At 43.1% G+C, this 19,165-nt stretch overlaps 1 protein-coding gene across 1 annotated transcript in view; it reads left to right on the plus strand.

Annotated features, from left to right (window-relative positions):
- The window catches only part of LOC123508769, a 45,976-nt gene that overhangs the window by 9,210 nt on the left and 17,601 nt on the right, over nt 1-19,165 (plus strand). The window contains exon 3 of the mRNA XM_045262665.1: nt 2,061-2,090. Within this exon, the coding sequence (XP_045118600.1) occupies nt 2,061-2,090 (30 nt within the window). The remainder of the gene's footprint in view (nt 1-2,060; nt 2,091-19,165) is intronic.

Consider the following 19,165-nt stretch of genomic DNA (forward strand, 5'->3'; position numbering starts at 1 on the left):
TAGGATCTATTTGTATGTTGACTGTATATTGTTAAGGTGTAGCTAGTTAGTTACTACTGCTACTGTTACTACTACTTCTGTTACAACTACTTCTGTTACTTCTGTTAGTACTACTACTACTACTACTTCTACTTCTTCTACTTCTTCTACTACTACTACCACCACCACTCTACCACTCTTCCACTCTTCCACTTCTACTTCACCACCACCACCACTACCACCACCACTCTTCCACTGCACCACCACCACCACCACCACCACCACCACCACCACCACCACCACCACCACCACCACTCACCACGTCTCACTCTTCCACCACCACCACTACTACTACCACCACCACCACCACCACTACCACCACCACCAACCAATACTACCACCATTACTAACCACCATTACTAACCACCACAGCCACTACCACCACTACTACTGCCACTACTACTACTACTACCACTACTATTACTACCACTATTACTGCTACCACCACTACCACCACCACCACTCAATGACTATTACTACTACTACTCAATCACTACCACCACTACTACTACTCAATCACTACTACTACTACTACTACTACTACTACTACTACTACAAATATTACTATTACTACTACTACCACTACTACTGCTACTGTTACTATTACTACTACTACAACTCTATTACTGCTATTGCTACTGCTACTGTGTGTGTGTGTGTGTGTGTGTGTGTGTGTGTGTGTGTGTGTGTGTGTGTGTGTGTGTGTGTGTGTGTGTGTGTGTGTCAGTCGTGAGGAGTGATAAGGGAAGCTTTTTTTTATCGCTTTCTCCTTTCTACCCTCACCGGATATCGGGCGGACAGGTTCAGTAAACAAAGTGAGTCGTCTTCCTTCTCCTCCTCCTCGTTCTCCTCCTCCTCCACACGTTTCATCTCTGGCCGGAAGCTGCGAACTAGATCACACTAATTTTTTTTGCCTTCTCGTCACTATGTTGTGAAGGCGGCGCTGGATGAGAGGCGGTGTTGGCAGCTTCAGTATAAACGATCAGGATGAAACCAAGAAAGCCGGAAGGGAAAAGGAAAATAGAAGAAAAGGACACTGTAAAAACGCGCTTGTAGCAAAAAGGAGACAGGAAAGTAGGACTAATAATACACATACGGTAGAAATAGATCTTAATGAAACACAATTAGAGAAGAATAAATAGAAAAGGAAAGTTATAGAGAAGAATAGAAGGAAAGTTGTCAGGAAAAATAGTCGACTTGATTTGTAAATATTTTGGTTTGTCATTAAAAAGATAATAGAAGTCTCAAGATTAATAAACAGATGTACATGTGTGTGTGTGTGTGTGTGTGTGCCTGACCGCCTGCCTCGCCCATTAGCTCCCACGGTGCCGCCTGTGGGTGTTGTGGGCGACGCAGCTTGTCTTTTTGTGAGGGCGTGTGAAGCAACCCACCTGAGCAGCTTGTGACGCGGCTTTCTCCCCCCGGGGCCGCCTGCATGTGCTGACACTTGCTGCGATACACCTGGGCGGGCGGCGGTGGTGGTGGTGGTTGTGGGCCTGCGGGGATGTCCTCATTAAAAGCTGGCGTAGGTGAGGCTTGTGGGCCGCGTCAGTTACTTGTATCTCTTCCCTCTCGTGTCAGGCTGATGTAACTCCTGCGTCCGGCTCAGAATTTCATGCTTTGATGTTAGTGATGCTGAAATTGTTTTCCTTGGGTTGTTCAGTGAAGGGGATTGGAAGTAAGGAAGCTGCGGGTTTGGATGGCAAATGTCTGCAATTGGCGGTGTGAATGTTATTAACCCCTTCAGTACTGGGGCACGTTTTTCTACCTTGAGATTTGTGGACGATTAGACCATTTTATTGACATTAGCAAGGGTCTATGAAGGTCAGAAGATTAATGACTACGATCTTCACTATTTTAATCCCCTACAAGTATCTGAAGCTGTATAAAAGCACCAGATAGTAACCAGAATGAATATAAAAACGTGTCATGGTATTGAAGGGGTTAAATGTCGATTGCCTAAGTAATTGCTTGTACTGAATACTTGAAAAAGGTTCTCATGATTTGTTTCACTCTTTCAGGTCGTGTCGTTGCCGCCTTCCACTGCCAAGGTGAGTGTGCCAATACTGTTGTTATTGTACAGTGATGGGTGGAATTCTATATCAGTCCTACTTTCCGGTGAGTGGAGAGTGAAGTGGCTCGTTTGCTAGAGTTGTTTGTGTGCTCGTCTAGACTGAAGTAAGAGGAAGAAGAAGAGTATTGAGTTTTTGAGTTGACGAGACCATCAGCAGTCGAACGAGTTAGTTGAGGTGCGGGGTCGTGTGAGGTAAGGCAAGGCAAGGCTGGTGGGTGACTCAGTGGGTGGACGTGTGGCGGACGGGTTGGGCGGGCCGGCATGAGGGTGGGAGTGGATCTTATCACCACCGCCCTGTAACCTGACCGCCCGCAATGCCGCCCACAGCCCCGCCCATGACACCAGCGCCCATGTCACCCTAACTGGACTTTGCGGTTTTGTCGCTTGCCGTCAAGGGGATAAGGAGCTTCGGTGTCAGTGTTTGGCATCGCTTTCTAAATGTAATCTGCTTTGCTCTGTGTAGGTCTCAATGTTGCAACTGAAGACACGGCGGGAGGCGGTGTAGTGAAGTACGCATCAGATCAAGTTGTGATGATGAAATGATGATGATAACAACAGCAACAATAAAGATAATGATAATAATAATAATAATAATAATAATAATAGAATCGTTTTAAGGTCATCTCGCCTTAGATAAGTTTCAGGAAAAGAGTTAAGGTAGGTTAGATTACGTGGAGACAGACAGATAAAGATATATAGAAAGATTATATAGATAAATTAGGGCAGATATGCAACCTAACTAAACTGACCCAAGTGTAGCTGTGGTGTATTATTCTAAACTCGATTCTAATCATCACTTCCACCACCACCACCATCATCATCATCATCATCATCATCATTACCAACACAATTCTTTCCATCCACATTACATCAGTGGCGTCCTATTTCTTTGGGCAGGGCGTGAGGAGGATAATAGAAGCTGTGGTCGTGAATAACAGTAACCGGTGCACGAAGGAAGTCCGTATTTGGAACAGTGCATTAGGGAGTGAACGATTGTTTGTGTGTTAGCGCCGCGTGGGTGTGGGAGGTTAGGGAGCGGAGGGAGGGGAAGAGACAAGAGAGGGGGTACCGGAGCAATGTGTTGTGTTGTGTTGGTGAGGGGAAGAGGCCACCAGGACGGGTCTCGTGTATATACCACTCCCCTCCTCCCTCTCCCCTTCCCATCTCCTCCCCCTCCCCGACATCCTTCCTTCCTCCCCACCGTGGGAACTCTTTCTCTCCTCCCCTACCGTTGTTTTCAGTAACTTGTTTTGTGTTCTATTATTTCCACTTGTTATTCCTTTGGTGTGTTGATGTTATCTTGCAGTATTGGTTCTTCCGTCACTGTTCTGTTATTTTATTCTCTGTCCTTTTTTATTCGTAATTTCTCCTTTTATTTTTTTTTCAAGTTATTCTCCAGCAGTTTTTGTTTGGTGTTCCTTTCCTTACTTGATTTTTTTGCTTGATCTTCTTCCTGTTCTATTTCTCACTGGCCTCGCTTCGTTTCGCGTCTTAATTTGATATGATCCTTCTTGTTGTGGAGTTGTGATCAGAGAGATAGCGAGCCAGCCAGCCAGTCAGCCAGACAGTTAGTCAGTCAGCTAGGCAACCAACCAACCAGCCAGCCAGCCAGCCAGCCAGCCAGCCAGTCAGTCAGTCAGTCAGTCTGTCAGCCAGCCCGTCAGTCAAGTCAACCAGTTAGCCAGCCAGCCAGCCAGCCAGCCAGCCAGCCAATCAGTCAGTCATTCAGCAAGACAGTTAGTAAGTCAGTCAGCCAGCTAACCAGCCAGCCAATCAGTCAGTCATTCAGCAAGACAGTTAGTCAGCCAGCCAGCCAACCAGCCAGCCAGCCAACCAGCCGGCCAGCCAACCAGCCAGCCAACCAGCCAGCCAGCCAGCCAGCCAGCCAGCCAGCCAGCCAGCCAGCCAGCCAACCAACCAACCAGCCAGCCAGCCAGCCAGTTAGCCAACCAACCAACCAACCAGCCTGCCAGCCAGCCAACCAGCCAACCAACCAGCCAGCCAGCCAACCAACCAGCTAGCCAGCCAGCCAACCAGCCAGCCAGCCAGCCAACCAACCAGCCAGCCAGCCAGCCAGCCAGCCATCCAGCCAGCCAGTCAGCAAGACAGTCAGTCAGTCAGTCAGTCAGTCAGTCAGTCAGTCAGTCAGTCAGTCAGTCAGTCAGGTCAGCCAGCCAGCCAGCCAGCCAGCCAACCAACCAGCCATCCAGCCAGCCAGCCATCCAGCCAGCCATCCAGCCAGCCAGCCAGTCAGCAAGACAGTCAGTCAGTCAGTCAGTCAGTCAGTCAGTCAGTCAGTCAGCCAGTCAGCCAGCCAGCCAGTCAGTCAGTCAGTCAGTCAGTCAGCCAGCCAGCCAGCCAGCCAGCCAGCCAGCCAGCCAGCCAGCCAGCCAGCCAGTCAGTCAGTCAGTCAGCCAGTTAGTAAGGCAGTCATGCAGTCAGGTAGTTGGTCAATCTGCTTGTCAATTATTTAGTCTGTTGGTCAGTTAGCCAGTCAACTAGTCGTACGGTCAATCAGTTAGATAGCCACTAACTCAGTCAGTCAGTCAGTCAGTCAGTCATTCTCTAGTTCCTCACTCACTCATTCAGTCCCAAATCAGTCAGTCAGTCAGTCAGTCAGTCATGCAATCTCGGTCACGTCTCCATTGTGTCAATCATCCAGTTATTCACCCAGCAATCTCGGCTGTCTGTACGTCTCCTTCCCTGTCAGTCAGCCAGTCAGGTAGTTAGGTAGTCAGGCAGGCAGGCAGGCAGGCGGAGTGGGTTACGGCTGTCTCATTTCACGTTCCGGCTGGTTGAGTTTCATCTTGTATTTTGTGGACCAAACGGGAATTTATTTTGGTGTGGACCTGACAAACCTTATATTCCTTAACCCTAATATTTCAACCTAGTGCTCAATGAAGCCCATGAGTCTACATTACTTGCCTTCATCTTTTGTGCTTCGTGTATTAATTGTATTCTGCCATCAAAATGTAAGGCAAGTGAAGAAACCCAGACATGACAGAGGAAATTGGGAAGGAAGGGGGAGGGAAATGAAAATCCGTAAAATGAAGAGGGAAAGAAACGCCACATAGTCGAAACTTCGCTAAAAGAAAAAAGAAAAGTAAGAAGAATAACGAAAATCAGACATGAGAGAGAGAGAGAGAGAGAGAGAGAGAGAGAGAGAGAGAGAGAGAGAGAGAGAGAGGAGTACTCAAGTGAAGAGGAGGAAGGAACGCCAAATTGTTAAAAGAAAGAAAGGGAGGAAGGAAGTGAGAAAGGAAAGGAGTGGTAGAGGAAGAAGGGTGAAGGGTGAAGAAGAGGAAGAGGAGGAGGAGGAGGAGGAGGAGGAGGAGGAGGAGGAGGAGGAGGAAACAAAGGAAAAGGAAATATATTTTGATTATATTGACGTGTATCGTTGAAACTTGTAACAATTGTTTCACTAGGTTACCTTCCTCCTTTTTCTTCCTCTCCCTCAATTTTTCCTTCTTTTCTTTCCTTCCTCTTCCTCTTCTCTGTTCATTCCATTCTCTCTGCCTTCTTATCTTCCTCCCTTCCTCCTTCACTATATTCCTCCTCCTTTTCTTTCATTCCTTCTCTTCTCCCATTCCTAGATTCTTACCTCTTCATTCTTTCCCACATTCCATTCCTTGTTCATTCCAAAATTCCAGCTTCATACTCTCACACATTCCTTCTCCTTACCCATTCCTAGATTCCTACTTTTCCTTCGTTCCCTCCCACATTCCATTCCTGCTCCTACATTTCCTCGCTCTCCCTCTCTCTCTCCCTCTCCCTCCCTCCCTCTCTCTCTCTCTCTCCCTCCCTCCCTGCAGGCACCCCCCAAGCCCCTCCCCTTCAGGCACGTCGGGTCCGGATACGTAACCTACATTCGCAAAGTGACCGACAAAAGCCAGCCTGCTTCCCACTACTCGTTTTCTGTATTCTTCCTCCTTTTCGTCATTTAATTCTGTCTCCCCTACTCTCTCTCTCTCTCTCTCTCTCTCTCTCTCTCTCTCTCTCTCTCTCTCTCTCTCTCTCTCTCTGTTGTGGTTTTGTAACTGTTGTGGTTTTGTTATAGCAGTAGTAGTAGTAGTGGTAGTAGTGGTAGTGGTAGTAGTAGTTGTTATTGTTTTAGTTGTAGTAGCAGTAGTAGTAGAAGTGGTTGTTTCAGTAGTAGAAGTAATAGTAGCAGTAGTAGAAGTAGCAGTAGAAGTAGCAGTGGCAGTAGTAGAAGTAGTAGTGAGCAGTGGCAGTGGTAGGTAGTGGTGGTAGCAGTGGTGGCAGCAGCAGGTGGTGGCAGTGGCAGCAGCAGCAGCAGCAGTGACAGCAGCAGCAGCAGTGGCAGCAGCAGCAGTGCAGCAGCAGCAGCAGTGGCAGCAGCAGGTGGTGGTGGCAGTGGCAGTGGCAGCAGTGGTGGTGGTGGTGGTGGTAGCAGCAGTGGTGGTGGTGGCAGTGGTGGTGGTGGTGGTGGTGGTAGCAGTGTAGTGGTAGTGGTAGTAGTGGTGGTGGTGGTGGTGCAGCAGCAGTGGTGCAGTGGTAGTAGCAACGTGGTGGTGAAGTAGTAGTAGTATTTAGTAGCAGTAGTAGTAGTAGTAGCAGAAATAGTATTATTATTATTAGTAGTAATAGTAGCAGTAGCAGCAGCAGCAGCAGCAGTAGTGATTAGGTAACCTTGTGATAAATGTCCGTAATACGAGTAACAGTGGAGGACTTTATGATGATAGGACTGGCGTTGGTGGTGGTGGTGGTGGCGGCGGCGTCGGTGGTGGTGGTGATGATAGAGCGGCAGGGGCTGGGAGGGACGAGATGGGGTGAAAGGAATGTGGGTGGTATGCAGTGACGAGGCAGGCTGGTGTGAGGGAGGCAAGCGGGCGGCCAGATAGGGAAGTAGATAAAAGACTCAGGTAGATAGATAGATGGCGGACAGACAGGTAGAGGAGAGGCACAGGTTGGGAGGCACAGGTTGGGAGGCACGCGCTCTGCCTGTCCCCAGCTGAGATGTTTACTTTTCTTACTCGTGTCTTACCTATCAGTTGCTTTCTATCTTTCCTTCCTCTTCCTCCTCAGTTTTTCTCTACTACTTTTTCTCTTATTATTGTCCTTCATTTTCTTCCTTTACTTCCTTTTTTTTCCGGGTTATGTTCTTCTCTTTACCTCCTCCCTGTTATCTCTTCCTGTTCGTGTGTAATTCATCAACTTTATATCTTTCCCTTTTGCTTTTTGCTTATTATATTCCTTTCCTATACCTTCTTCAACTCCCCTCTATCTCTCCTACTTTTTTTTCCCTATCGATCCCATTCCCTCTCTCCCACAATGCATTCCTTATTAATCTTGTTTCCCTTTCCTTTAGCTTCTTCATATCTCTTACTATCATCCGCACGTGTTTAGACTCGAGACGGTCCTTAAGTCTTCAAGAGAGATAAGTCCCTGTACCATGTCGGTGTATGAGCTAATGGTTTGTCCGGAGGGAAGACTCGGTGGACGGCTCACAAAGAATGTTAGATGGGAGGAGATACTGAAAAATGCCTTGTTGTTGTTCTGAGGATCGAGAATGTAAGGAAGAGCATTGAACCTGAACTATATAGAACGCCATTTAGTTTTTCGTATATAGATCGAGAGGTAAGCGACTTGGACCGGTGAGGAAATCGTTATAAGAAGAAAATAATGCATGTTTTTTGTATGTCGTTCATTGAAAGAAAAAAGCGAAAACGAGAAATTTTAATAAAGGTGTGGAGTAAGAGAAGGGACGAATCACGAGGAAAGGAAAAAAGGAGAAGAATTTTATATGTGAAGAGAGATGGAAAGGGAAGGAGAGATGAATGAAAATGATTACAAATGAGTGAAGGAAGGAGGAGTTATTAGGATGGGAAGATTAAATAGATAACAAGGAAGAAAGATGGATGGAATGGTGAGGATAAATTGGAGTAAGTGAGGAGGAAATGAGAAGAGGAAGTGCTAAAGGGGAGGAGACAAGGAGGATAAGCACTAAATGAGGATAACAAGTTTAACACCACAAACTGTAACCTGAGCCTGAAACTAATTAATATAAAGGAACACAAGTTTGGGGACACTATTGTAGACGCTTCACCGCTTTGTAGATACTGCCCGCCAAGAGCCACGCTACAGAGTTTGACAGTCCTCTTCCTCTCGCAAATGTTCTTATCCTGTACACATTGACCAAGGCACGTATCCTTCGCTTCTATTCCACCACCAAGATGCACATTACACACAACCTTCAGCTACGGAAGGAATAATAAAGAAACTACGCCTCGATACACTTATACCAGTTCTTCCTTATGGTTTTAGAACGGAAGGATGGGAAATGTTTTCACTGATCCCGTCTGTTGTATCTCTTCTCATAAAGTCATTATTACTCCATGCATTTATCATATTACTGAAGCTCGTATTCTCAAACACTTCTCTGCTTTACCTCCACTAAAGGCTTTATCTAAATTTACTAGAGTTTTAAAGTGTTTTTTGTGGTTTTAGAGGAAGAATGATAAGATTTCTACATTATTAACTGGAGAAACACTCTTGAAATCCCGCTAATGATCTCTGTAGCCTTGGAAAATAGTCGTGGTGAGAGAACAAAACGTTTCTGAGTACGGACCTGAGTCTTTCTTGTGGCTTTGGAACGGAAGGATAAGAGATGAGTTAAGTAATCTGGATTCATTGTCCCTACCCTCACAAAGACGCAATGTGACGTGAGAGAGGCTCAGGGTGGCTACAACAACAACAGCACACACACACACACACACACACACACACACACACACACACACACACACACACACGGGGATCATATTGTATTCTTGTAGACTGCCACGTGTTTTCTGCCGCGGGAGGGACGTAGATCTTTATTATTAGAGTAAGAGGATTCCTCGTACACTTTATTGCTCTTTGTTATAACTTTCATCTCCACATGACGCATTTCATTTATTTTAATCTAATGAATTCATAGTCACAGTTTGTTGTATAGAAACATTGCATTAAGTAAGACAAGAGAGACAAAGGATTATGCTGCACAATGTCATTACAGAAAAGCACGTGGAAAATGTTCATTAAAAACATCGACTTCGAATAGGGACTTCACCCCTTCAGTACCATGACGCCTTTTCATATTTATTCTGCTTACTGTTTAGTGATTTTATACAGCTTCAGAAATTTGTGTGGGGATTAAAATAGTGAAGACTCTGGTCATTAATCTTTTGACCTCCATAAACCCTTCCTAAAAATAAAATCGTCTAATCATACCCAACACTCATGGTAAAAAATGCGTTCCAGTACTGAAGGAGTTAAGCATTTGTCACAGTTTGCCACAAGATCTCCAACTATTATAGCAACTACTTCTCTGCGGTGATTGATAGCTAATACATCATCACACTGAAGTTGATTGGCAGTAGTTGATGAAAAAGCAATAGGTTCATTATCAAACACCTTAGCAATTAGATGAGAAGCAGGTCGAGAGGCTGGAGACATGACACCTTGAGGGGCTGAGAGAAAGTCGCTCGTATACCAATCAACTGTGCTGTGTGATCGAGGCCCAGGGGTAGGCTGTCACCTTAATAACCTGCTCTCAATACCAATCTGCAGGTCAAGGTAGTTAGAGCACGTCTGGGGAGAGTTGTTTGATCGACTCAGACCAAGAACCTTTCATTATTCAACCCTTTCAGTACCATGACACGTTTTCATATCCATTCTAGTTACTATTTGGCGATTCCATGCAGCTTCGAAAACTTACGTGGGGATTAAAATAGTGAAGACTCTGTCCATTAATCTTCTGACCTCCATAGACCCTTCCTAATGTAAATAAAATCGTCTAATAACACCAAGAATCCGTGATAAAGATGCGTTCCAGTGCTGAAGGGTTAATAATGTGAGTGGAAGCAAGTTGGTGGAGTCAGTCGTTGATACGGTAAGTGATGATTCCAGTAAGATTATGTAAATGAGGGAGCGAACACACCGGACAAGCCTTCGAATGTCCTTTGTGTCTGTGCCTGAAAGACTCACGAGGCTATACAAGCGTCACGCGTTCCTACACTAAGCTTCTCCAGGCGTCAAAACAAAGGATGACTGGGGCTCGTCGCGGCGCCGGAAGAAGGGGCGCTGGAGGAAGTGGAGGGAGTGGAGGGAGTAGAGGGAGTAGCGTGGTGTTGGTGGGTGTCTTGTCCTTGACGTGTATTTGAGGTGAGGATTCAGTATGTCGCAGTAATCCCGCCTTTCTACCACACATCAAAACCCAGTACGTGCTTGCCTTGTGGTGATGTCATGCCTTTCGTGCTTCCTCTGGTAAATGTGTCTTGTTCATCTCGCATTCTCATATGTTATTAATCCCTTCAGTACGCTTTTTCATATTCATTCTCCTCACTATGTGGTGATTTTATACAGCTTCAGAAACTTGTGTGGGGATTGAAATAATGAAGACCATGGCTGTCAATCTTCTGACCTCCATAAACCCTTCTTAACATCAATAAAATCGTCCAATCATACACCAAAACTCAAGGAAAAAATGCGTCCCAGAAAAGATTAAAACATTATATTATTCTTTTTATTGACAGTGAAAAATGAATTGGTTGTTGCTGCGCCATAAAACTCTGTCAATATTCGTTCCCTGTATCTCCTCTTGCTTTCCAACAGTGTAGACTTGATCAAGGTTTCAAGACATTCACCCCAGACTTTTGGCTAATTCTATTAATATTTTAGGGAACTGGCAATCAAGTGGGCCTTTTTTTTTTTTATTTATTTCTTATTGCCCTCGACCAGTTTCTCATCCATAAAAAAAGAATGAATAAGGAACAAATAGCAAAGAATGACTACGAGACAGCACGAGGAGAAAGGGAGGAAAGACTGGAGAGAAGAAACAATAATGAAGTCTATTAGAGGAATCGCACGAAGGGGATACATTTCAGCAGGCGCCAATTACTGCCAAGGCTAATTTGGGAGTAAGTGTGGATAGTGAAGCAAATACAGGTGTTGAGGTTCACGTTATCGGAGTAATGAGGGAAAATTTCTACTGCGTGTATTATGGTGAGAAATTAACTGCATATGAAGGCGAGTTATTACGTAGGTGTTGGCTGGAGGTTGTTGCATTAAAGTTTGTCATTTTCAAGAGAGTGAAACGAAAATATTTACCTATATTCCTTTTGTTTAGTTTTATATGTAAAGAATTTGTCTAATTTGTTGTTGGCAGTTGTTTTTGTAACCATTTTAAGGTAATTTTCTCTCTCTCTCACACACACACACACACACACACACACACACACACACACACACACACACACACACACACCATTATTGCCTCACCTCCTTCCATACTTACTCCCTATAACCTCTCTATTCTTTCTCTCCCATCTTCCCTCCCCATTTCCCTCTTCTCTTCCTTCCTGTCACTGCTAATTTGAAATCCGAGCCAACTCTCAACACGCGATGCTAGTTTTCAAGGTTCATCTGAGGGAAGGTCAGAGGTCAAGAGCTTAATGTGACCTTGTCTTGTGTGTGTGTGTGTGCGGAGGAAAAGAAAAGTAGCTACCGATTTCCCTTGTTTTCTCTTTTTCGTGTGTGTGTGTGTGTGTGTGTGTGTGTGTGTGTGTGTGCGCGCGCGCTACCACTGTTACTACTATTATACTCCTACTACTACTATGTTACTATGTATTATGGGTGAAATTTAGAGTTGGTAATGATATGTTTCTCTCTCTCTCTCTCTCTCTCTCTCTCTCTCTCTCTCTCTCTCTCTCTCTCATAAAGCAAGGACGCTCTCTCAGAACAATAGGTTGTTGATGGCTGAAAACACACACACACACACACACACACACACACACACACACACACACACACACACACACACACACACACACACAAATTTGGCTACAGAATTCAGAAAAATTTATCATTGGACTAAAACAAATAGTTTGAGCTTAAATATTGCAAAAACAAATTACATACTGTTCCAAAATCGCTCTGTACATCATGAGTTTCCCCCTGTTACTATTGCAGGAAACATATTGAACAGAGTAGAATTCACAAAATTTTTGGGTGTCTATATAGATGAAAATATTAATTGGAATAAACAGATTTCTTTTGTTACAAATAAATTATCAAGGATGTGTGGTATTTTGTTTAGAGTTCGTAATAGTCTCACAATTGAATCACTCACTAGTATTTATTACACCCTCTGTTATCCCCACCTCACCTATTGCGTAGCAATCTGGGCGTGTACTTGGCAGTCTTTCATTAAGAAAATAACTATTGCTCAAAATAAAATATTTAGATGTGTTTTTCATTTGAGTAGGTTTGAATCAACACGCAACATATATAATGAACAAAATTTTCTTACTTTTTCAAATATTCATAAACATTTCCTATTGTTAAGTATTTATAAGTACTTTACACAATATTCCGGAGCTCAACCTTTCAAATTGGTACAGACATCATACAATATTTGGGGTAATAATGTTAATCTCATGTGTCCGCAATTCAGAAAGACTTTTTAAACATAGTGTATTATGCTCCGGTCCACAGATATGGAATTCATTACCTTTTCAAATAAATATACTTCTTTATAATGATAACTTGTCCACTTTTAAAAATCTTTGAAGACATACTTATATAACTGCCAAAATACATATTTTAAATTTAACATATAAATGCAAAACAAATATTTATATCTAAGATTTTCCCTTCCTCTTTGCCTTTACCATGTATAACAAACAGATTTTTATAGATGTATCTTCTAATGTGATATTGTAGTATGCGGTGTTAATTTCCTTTCGTGATCGTTTTTGAATTTGCAGTATGTTTATTGTGATTTGCTTAGCTTTGTTCTTGTCATTATTAGATATGGTTGTTATTATTACTATTCTAGTTACCTAAATGATTCTTTAGGCAATTTACCTAAAATATTGCCAATTGGTGTTGGTGTAAACAATAATCATAGTTATGTACATAAATGTGACTGTCGGGAAGCTTCGGCTTGACAGTCTCTGCCATTTTCTTTTCGTTTGTAAACATGTCTTTTTCAAATGTATTTATGCTAATGGGCAATAAATCTTTACTTACTTACTTACTTACTTACACAAAAGCCCGAGCTCCCCTCGCTGAGAGAGAGAGAGAGAGAGAGAGAGAGAGAGAGAGAGAGAGAGAGAGAGAGAGAGAGAGAGAGAGAGAGAGAGAGAGAGAGAGATTTAAGTTTTATACGTAATTTCATTAACTGTGAAGAATAAAAGTGCTATGTGTGTGTGTGTGTGTGTGTGTGTGTGTGTGTGTGTGGGTGGGTGGTTGGTGTATGTATGTGTGTCACTTCTATCTGCTATGAGGGATCCCAAGTGTCAGGAGGGGTTCAGGAAAGAGTTGGGGTGTCAAGTAGGGATCAGAAGGGGTCAGGGAGGAGGTCAAGGGAGGAGGACTATCTGTCAAGTGGACGGACCTAAGCTAAGACGTCAAACATTTCCTGCATCAAACTCCGCCTCATAAACCCGCCTCGCCGAATAAACACTTGGATACAAGGTGCTGTTATGATTCACTGACTGCGAGCACTGTCCCTTGCGTCACTTAGCGGGTCATTATCTCGGCGTTACGTAAGTGCTGTTAAATTTCAAAGCTTCATGATATTTCTATACGCAGCAATGATTGGCCTAAGCAGAATATAATGCTCGTGTACGTCAGAGTCCAAGTATACAAGTATTCTGTTCCGGTTAGGCTATAATTGCTGCGAATAATACTGGCTCATATTAACTTCCTAAATTCATGATATTTCTAGCTCGAGGTTCTATAGATTGATTGGGCATGAGGTGTGTTTGTGATTGTGTAATGAATGTTCGTGTTATTCTGTTCTTAAATCACTTGGTGGGTTATTATATTTCAGTATTTCATAAGTTTGACTATATTTTGAGGCTTTCTGATCATATTTTTTAGCTCGTGGTTTTTTAAGTCAAAGGGTATAATGTGTGGCTTGCTTCAGAGGGTCATTACGTCATCATTATTAGGTGTCGTGAGATCTGGAACCTTTGAGATCGTATTTTCAGTTCGGGGTGTTTGAAGTCAATAGTAAAGTGTTGTTTTTGCCCTCTGGCGGAGTTTTCTGAAGGCAAAGGTGATGGGAAATGTAACACGCTGCGAATACCAAGGCAGTCTGAATGATACGTTGGTGTGTTGCATTGTTTCGTGCAGAGGAATTTCCTGGGGACAAAGGTGTGGAAGAATGCGGCAGGTTATAATTGCATAGCTCCGCGATTCTTGGATTACAGCGAGTCTGCCCCGCGTCGATTTCTCGTGTCGCCTCCCAAACCCAAACCAGATCAAGCTTGGCAGGTTTGGGAGACATGATGATGACACGCTGGCACACCCTGGCTTTGGCTTAGCTTTCTACAACCCTGAACCTGTCACACATCCTTCACTCGTCATGCTTGAATTCTTGTATCTCCTTACAGACTTACTGCTTTTTTTTACGTGTTTCTAATATTACTCCTCCACAATTACATAAGTTTTTTTTTTAAATACTTGGCCATGAAAATAGGATGACATAAGTAACATTCTCTCTAATATTAATCCCCGAAATCAACACTACTTCATAATTTCATAGAGAGTCATTCACTATTCAAATACATACCTTTTCACCTTACTGTACCAAACTTCCTTGTAATCCTAACTTCCGTGACGTCCAATAAGAAAACACAGTACAAGTAGCAAATTCACCTCCTCTTTTTTTTATCTTTGTTTCCCTCCCATGTACTCAGGCCAGGCAGTCCTCACCCAGTCCTCACCTAATCCTCACCCCGATGCACCCACCTCACCCATTTATCACTGAGCACCATCATCACCACCTCCGCCACCACCACCACTCCTGTAACCTTTCTCCCATCGCTATTACACACACACTCACGGAAAGATTACATGCATTTGAAATTCCCACATTCATCTCTCTCTCTCTCTCTCTCTCTCTCTCTCTCTCTGTAGATGGATAGATAGATAGATAGATAGAATACCACACACACACACACACACACACACACACACACACACAGAAGACACGGGCACAATTAACTATGACACACTCTCCTGAATCTCTCCCAGCCCTTTTCCTTCCCTTCCCTTCCTTTCCCCTTCTCTTCCTTTACAACCCTCCGTCAAATAACCGTAATTGGCATATAAAAAAAAACGCTCTTGTGGGATCTGGTAATGGGAACCTTGAGTAATGCTGAGGTGACGATCCTTGTGGGAGAAAATGAAGTGAATGTGTCGGGAGTTGCACTGTGAGGCATACTGTACTGTTAGCAAAAGAGACACGGCAAGTAAAGAAGATTGACATGGGTAGTTTTTTTTTTGTCCGTATTCAGAAATGCCTTCTCCTCTCACTACGACGGTTTTCAGGGCCACAGAGACGCTGGGTTTTCAAGACAGTTTTTCCTTTTAATAAACTAGAAATCTTGCTATTCTATCACCAGAACCATAAAAATGCTCTTAAAAAAACACGAGTATCTTCAATCGGAGCCTTTGTAAAACAGTGATGATGAGATAGCAAAGCATTTGAAAATACGGGCCTTTTTTTATTTATTTTTTGTTCGAGGAAGGTTTATTACTATGTCACGAAAGAAAGGAGTGAAGAAATAGTGTCGTGATGTGTTCAGTAATGGAGATGTATTATACTGCACTGCTGGGGAGGAAAAGAAGACATTGTAAGTTTAAAATAAGGACAGTGATTTCAGTTTAGTTTATTTATGGATGCTGGAAAAGAATAAATTAGCGTGGGAGGGAAGGGAAAGAGGAGTAGTTAGCAAAAAGTAGCTGTAATGAAGCAAGGATAGAAAAAAAAGAGGTTGTTTCTCGTAAATTAGGAGAAAAGTGTATGAAAATAACAATATGGTGGGAAAACACGATACTTTTAAGTTGAAAAAAAACAAACAAGGGGGGGAGAGAAGAGGGGCGGTTGTGATGGGGCAGGGAAAGAATAGGGCCGAGACAACAATCTTGAGACACACACACACACACACACACACACACACACACACACACACACACACACACACACAAAGCAACTTCCTCCTCGGCTTTCTTTGCCTTTCAACACTCATCTTGTTCTCATGGTGCTCACGCTAAGCTGGGAGGCGTGGGAATTACACGTCAATGGGAACCCTGATGAGAAAATATAAGAAAAGTGACATTAATTTGATACCTTTTACTGAGGGAGGTCCTTGACGCCATCTTCTCCAGGCTTCATCTACATCACTATAGTCTTTTCTCTCATTCAGCAGACTTCATAATTATACTTCATTTTTCTCTTTTTTTTCCACTTACTGTTCATTTCTAGTCTCTCTAAATTTATCCACTTTTTATTCAGTTCCTACATTTACATTACTTGAGTCTTTTCTCTCTCATTCAGCACACTCCTTCATTAATTATTCTTCATTTTGTATCTTTTTTTTTTTAGTGTTATTCGCTGCTAGTCTCTCCTTATTCATCTCTTTATTCAATACTTACATCTACATTACTTTTTAGTCTTTCGTCTCTCATCCAGCACGCTCCTTCATATTTTTTCTTCATTTTGTCTCGTTTTTCACTTGCTGTTCACTTCTAGTCTGTCTTTATTCATCCACTTACTCAGTATGTCGATTTTCCTCCTCTCTTTCATCCTAGTTTCTCTTTACTTATTCATTCTCACTCTGTACCTTCGTTTTTTTCCTTATCCTATCTTTCATTCCCTTCCATGTTATATCTCTCATTTATCCTTGTTTATTTACCTCATTTTTTCCTTTTTCATTCTCTTTCATCCCATATCTTCATTTCTCCCTTCTCAGTATCTCAGTTCTCTTTTCCCTCTTTCATTTCTCTCTCTCTCTCTCTCACCGCCACGGACTCCTCTCTTAGTTTTCCTCGTCACACAAGACAAAGGAAACACGTGGCATTAGTTAAGCCTACACAAGAACACTTTCCCGCCCGTCCTCTCTCTTTTTCTCTCTCTGTGGTCTGCAGGCTACTTTCTGCGGAGTTTGTTCATGTGCCAGCTGTAATGTAATGACACTATGATTATGTACTCTCTCTCTCTCTCTCTCTCTCTCTCTCTCTCTCTCTCTCTCTCTCTCTCTCTCTCTCTCTCTCTCTCTCTCTCTCTCTCTCTCTCTCTCTCTCTCTCTCTCTCTCTCTCTCTCTCTCTCTCTCTCTCTCTCTCTCTCTCTCTCTCTCTCTCTCTCTCTCTCTCTCTCTCTCTCTCTCAGCATAAGTCAAGTGGATGTCAAGTGCTGTGCTAAACTTATCTTAGTCTAATAAATGTCGAGTTGTTCGAGGATCGCACACAAGTTTTGTCCTACACTTCTAAAATTCCTTCTTTCCTTTCCTTTCCTGTTGCTTTACTTCACTCCTTCCTTCAGCAGAATTACGCTTAAGTAGATGTCAAATGCCTTGCTAAATTTACCTTAGTCTGAAAGTTACTGGTTTATTTGAGGTTCATACGCAAGTTTTGTCCTATACAGTTCTGAAATTCCTTCTTTTCTTCCTTCCTTGGCGTTATTTCATTCCTTTGCAGGTCTCGGGGGGAGGGCGTAGAAGGGTCCATAAAGAGCGAGTGTAAAGTCGTGACTGGCGCGAGAGATATGAACGCTAACCCTCTCAGGAATGCAGATGAATGCCTGAAGGGAGGAAGGGAGGGAGAAGAATGCCAGCTCGCTTAATGAAGGCCGTAAATAGTGGTCGTGATTGTTGTAGTGCTAATATTTAACCCCTTCAATACTGGGTCACATTTTTTATCTTAAGATTTGTGTACAATTAGACCATTGACATTAGGAATGGTCTACAGAGGTTAGATGATTAATGGCCATAGTCTTCACTATTCTAATCCCCCTGTGAGTTTCTGAAGCTGTATAAAATCACCAAATATTAAGCAGAATGAATATGGAATCGCGTCATTGTACTCAAGGGGTTAATGATTCCACACCTGATTACTATTGAGTACATTCTTCTATTTATCATATTTCCCCTATTTACTTAACCAATCTCTTCCTTCTACACCAATATTTGAACCGGGGATAAGCATCAATGAGTCTCTGAACCATTATGAACCGCGGGGCCACTCAATCATAACTGCTTCGGATTCATTTGACCCACGAAGCATTCACTCAGGAAACGGCTAAATTAGAGAGGTTCCTAGTACACTATTTGATTTCGTTACAGACTGCTACACTAACTATAGCCAAAAGCAGTACGATGCAAGCAAAGAAGTGTTATACTTGAGGGTGACTGAAGTGTGTTCGCACCACTTCCCTTCCTGGGGTCGGAAAGTCATGTGCTTAAGACTGTAAGAAAGATTGAAGGAGGGTACGAAAGTAAATATGGAAAGAAAATTAATATAACAAAGGAAAATACATTGCACTTGAGGTTGACTGATGTACATTCGCACCACTTCCCTTCCTCGAGGTCAGAAAGTCCTGTGTTGGATCATGTCGAGATTAGCAAACCCTCCAGCTCTTCTCGTTTCCTGGCTCCCCCTTCGTAGCTCTTTCACCCAGCTGACATGACGTGGGAATGAAAATGTGGTAACTCAAACTAACTAAACCCTAAGTATAACCTAACCTAAACAATGTTAACCCCTTCAGTACCATGACGTGTTTTTCATATTCATTCTATTTACTATTTACGGATTTTATACAGCTTCAGAAACTTGTGTGGCGATTAAAACAGTGAAGACTCTGGCCATTAATTTTCTGAACTCCATAAACCCTTAGAAAATAAAATCGTCTTATCACACACAAAACTCATGGTAAAAATGCGTCCTACTACTGAAGGGATTAAATGCAGGATTAAGTTAGGTTAGGTTAAAGTTATGGTTAGTTAGTTTTGGTCGACATTTTCATTCACACGTCATGTCAGCTGAGTGAAAGAGCTGCGAAGGAGGAACCGGGGAAACAGAGAGCTGGAGGGTTCGCCATAATCTTGATCAGATTCCCTGTGTTAAAACGTGAAAAAGGAGACTGAAAGAGGGTACGAAAGTAAATATGGAAAAATCATCGGAGCAGAAAGTGTCTTAACCACAAAGGGCGGAGCGGGGGACGGGGGGGAGGGGGAACGACCTATAGACGAGCCTCAGGA

Source organism: Portunus trituberculatus, chromosome 25, assembly GCF_017591435.1.
Source record: "Portunus trituberculatus isolate SZX2019 chromosome 25, ASM1759143v1, whole genome shotgun sequence".
NCBI lineage: Eukaryota > Metazoa > Arthropoda > Malacostraca > Decapoda > Portunidae > Portunus > Portunus trituberculatus.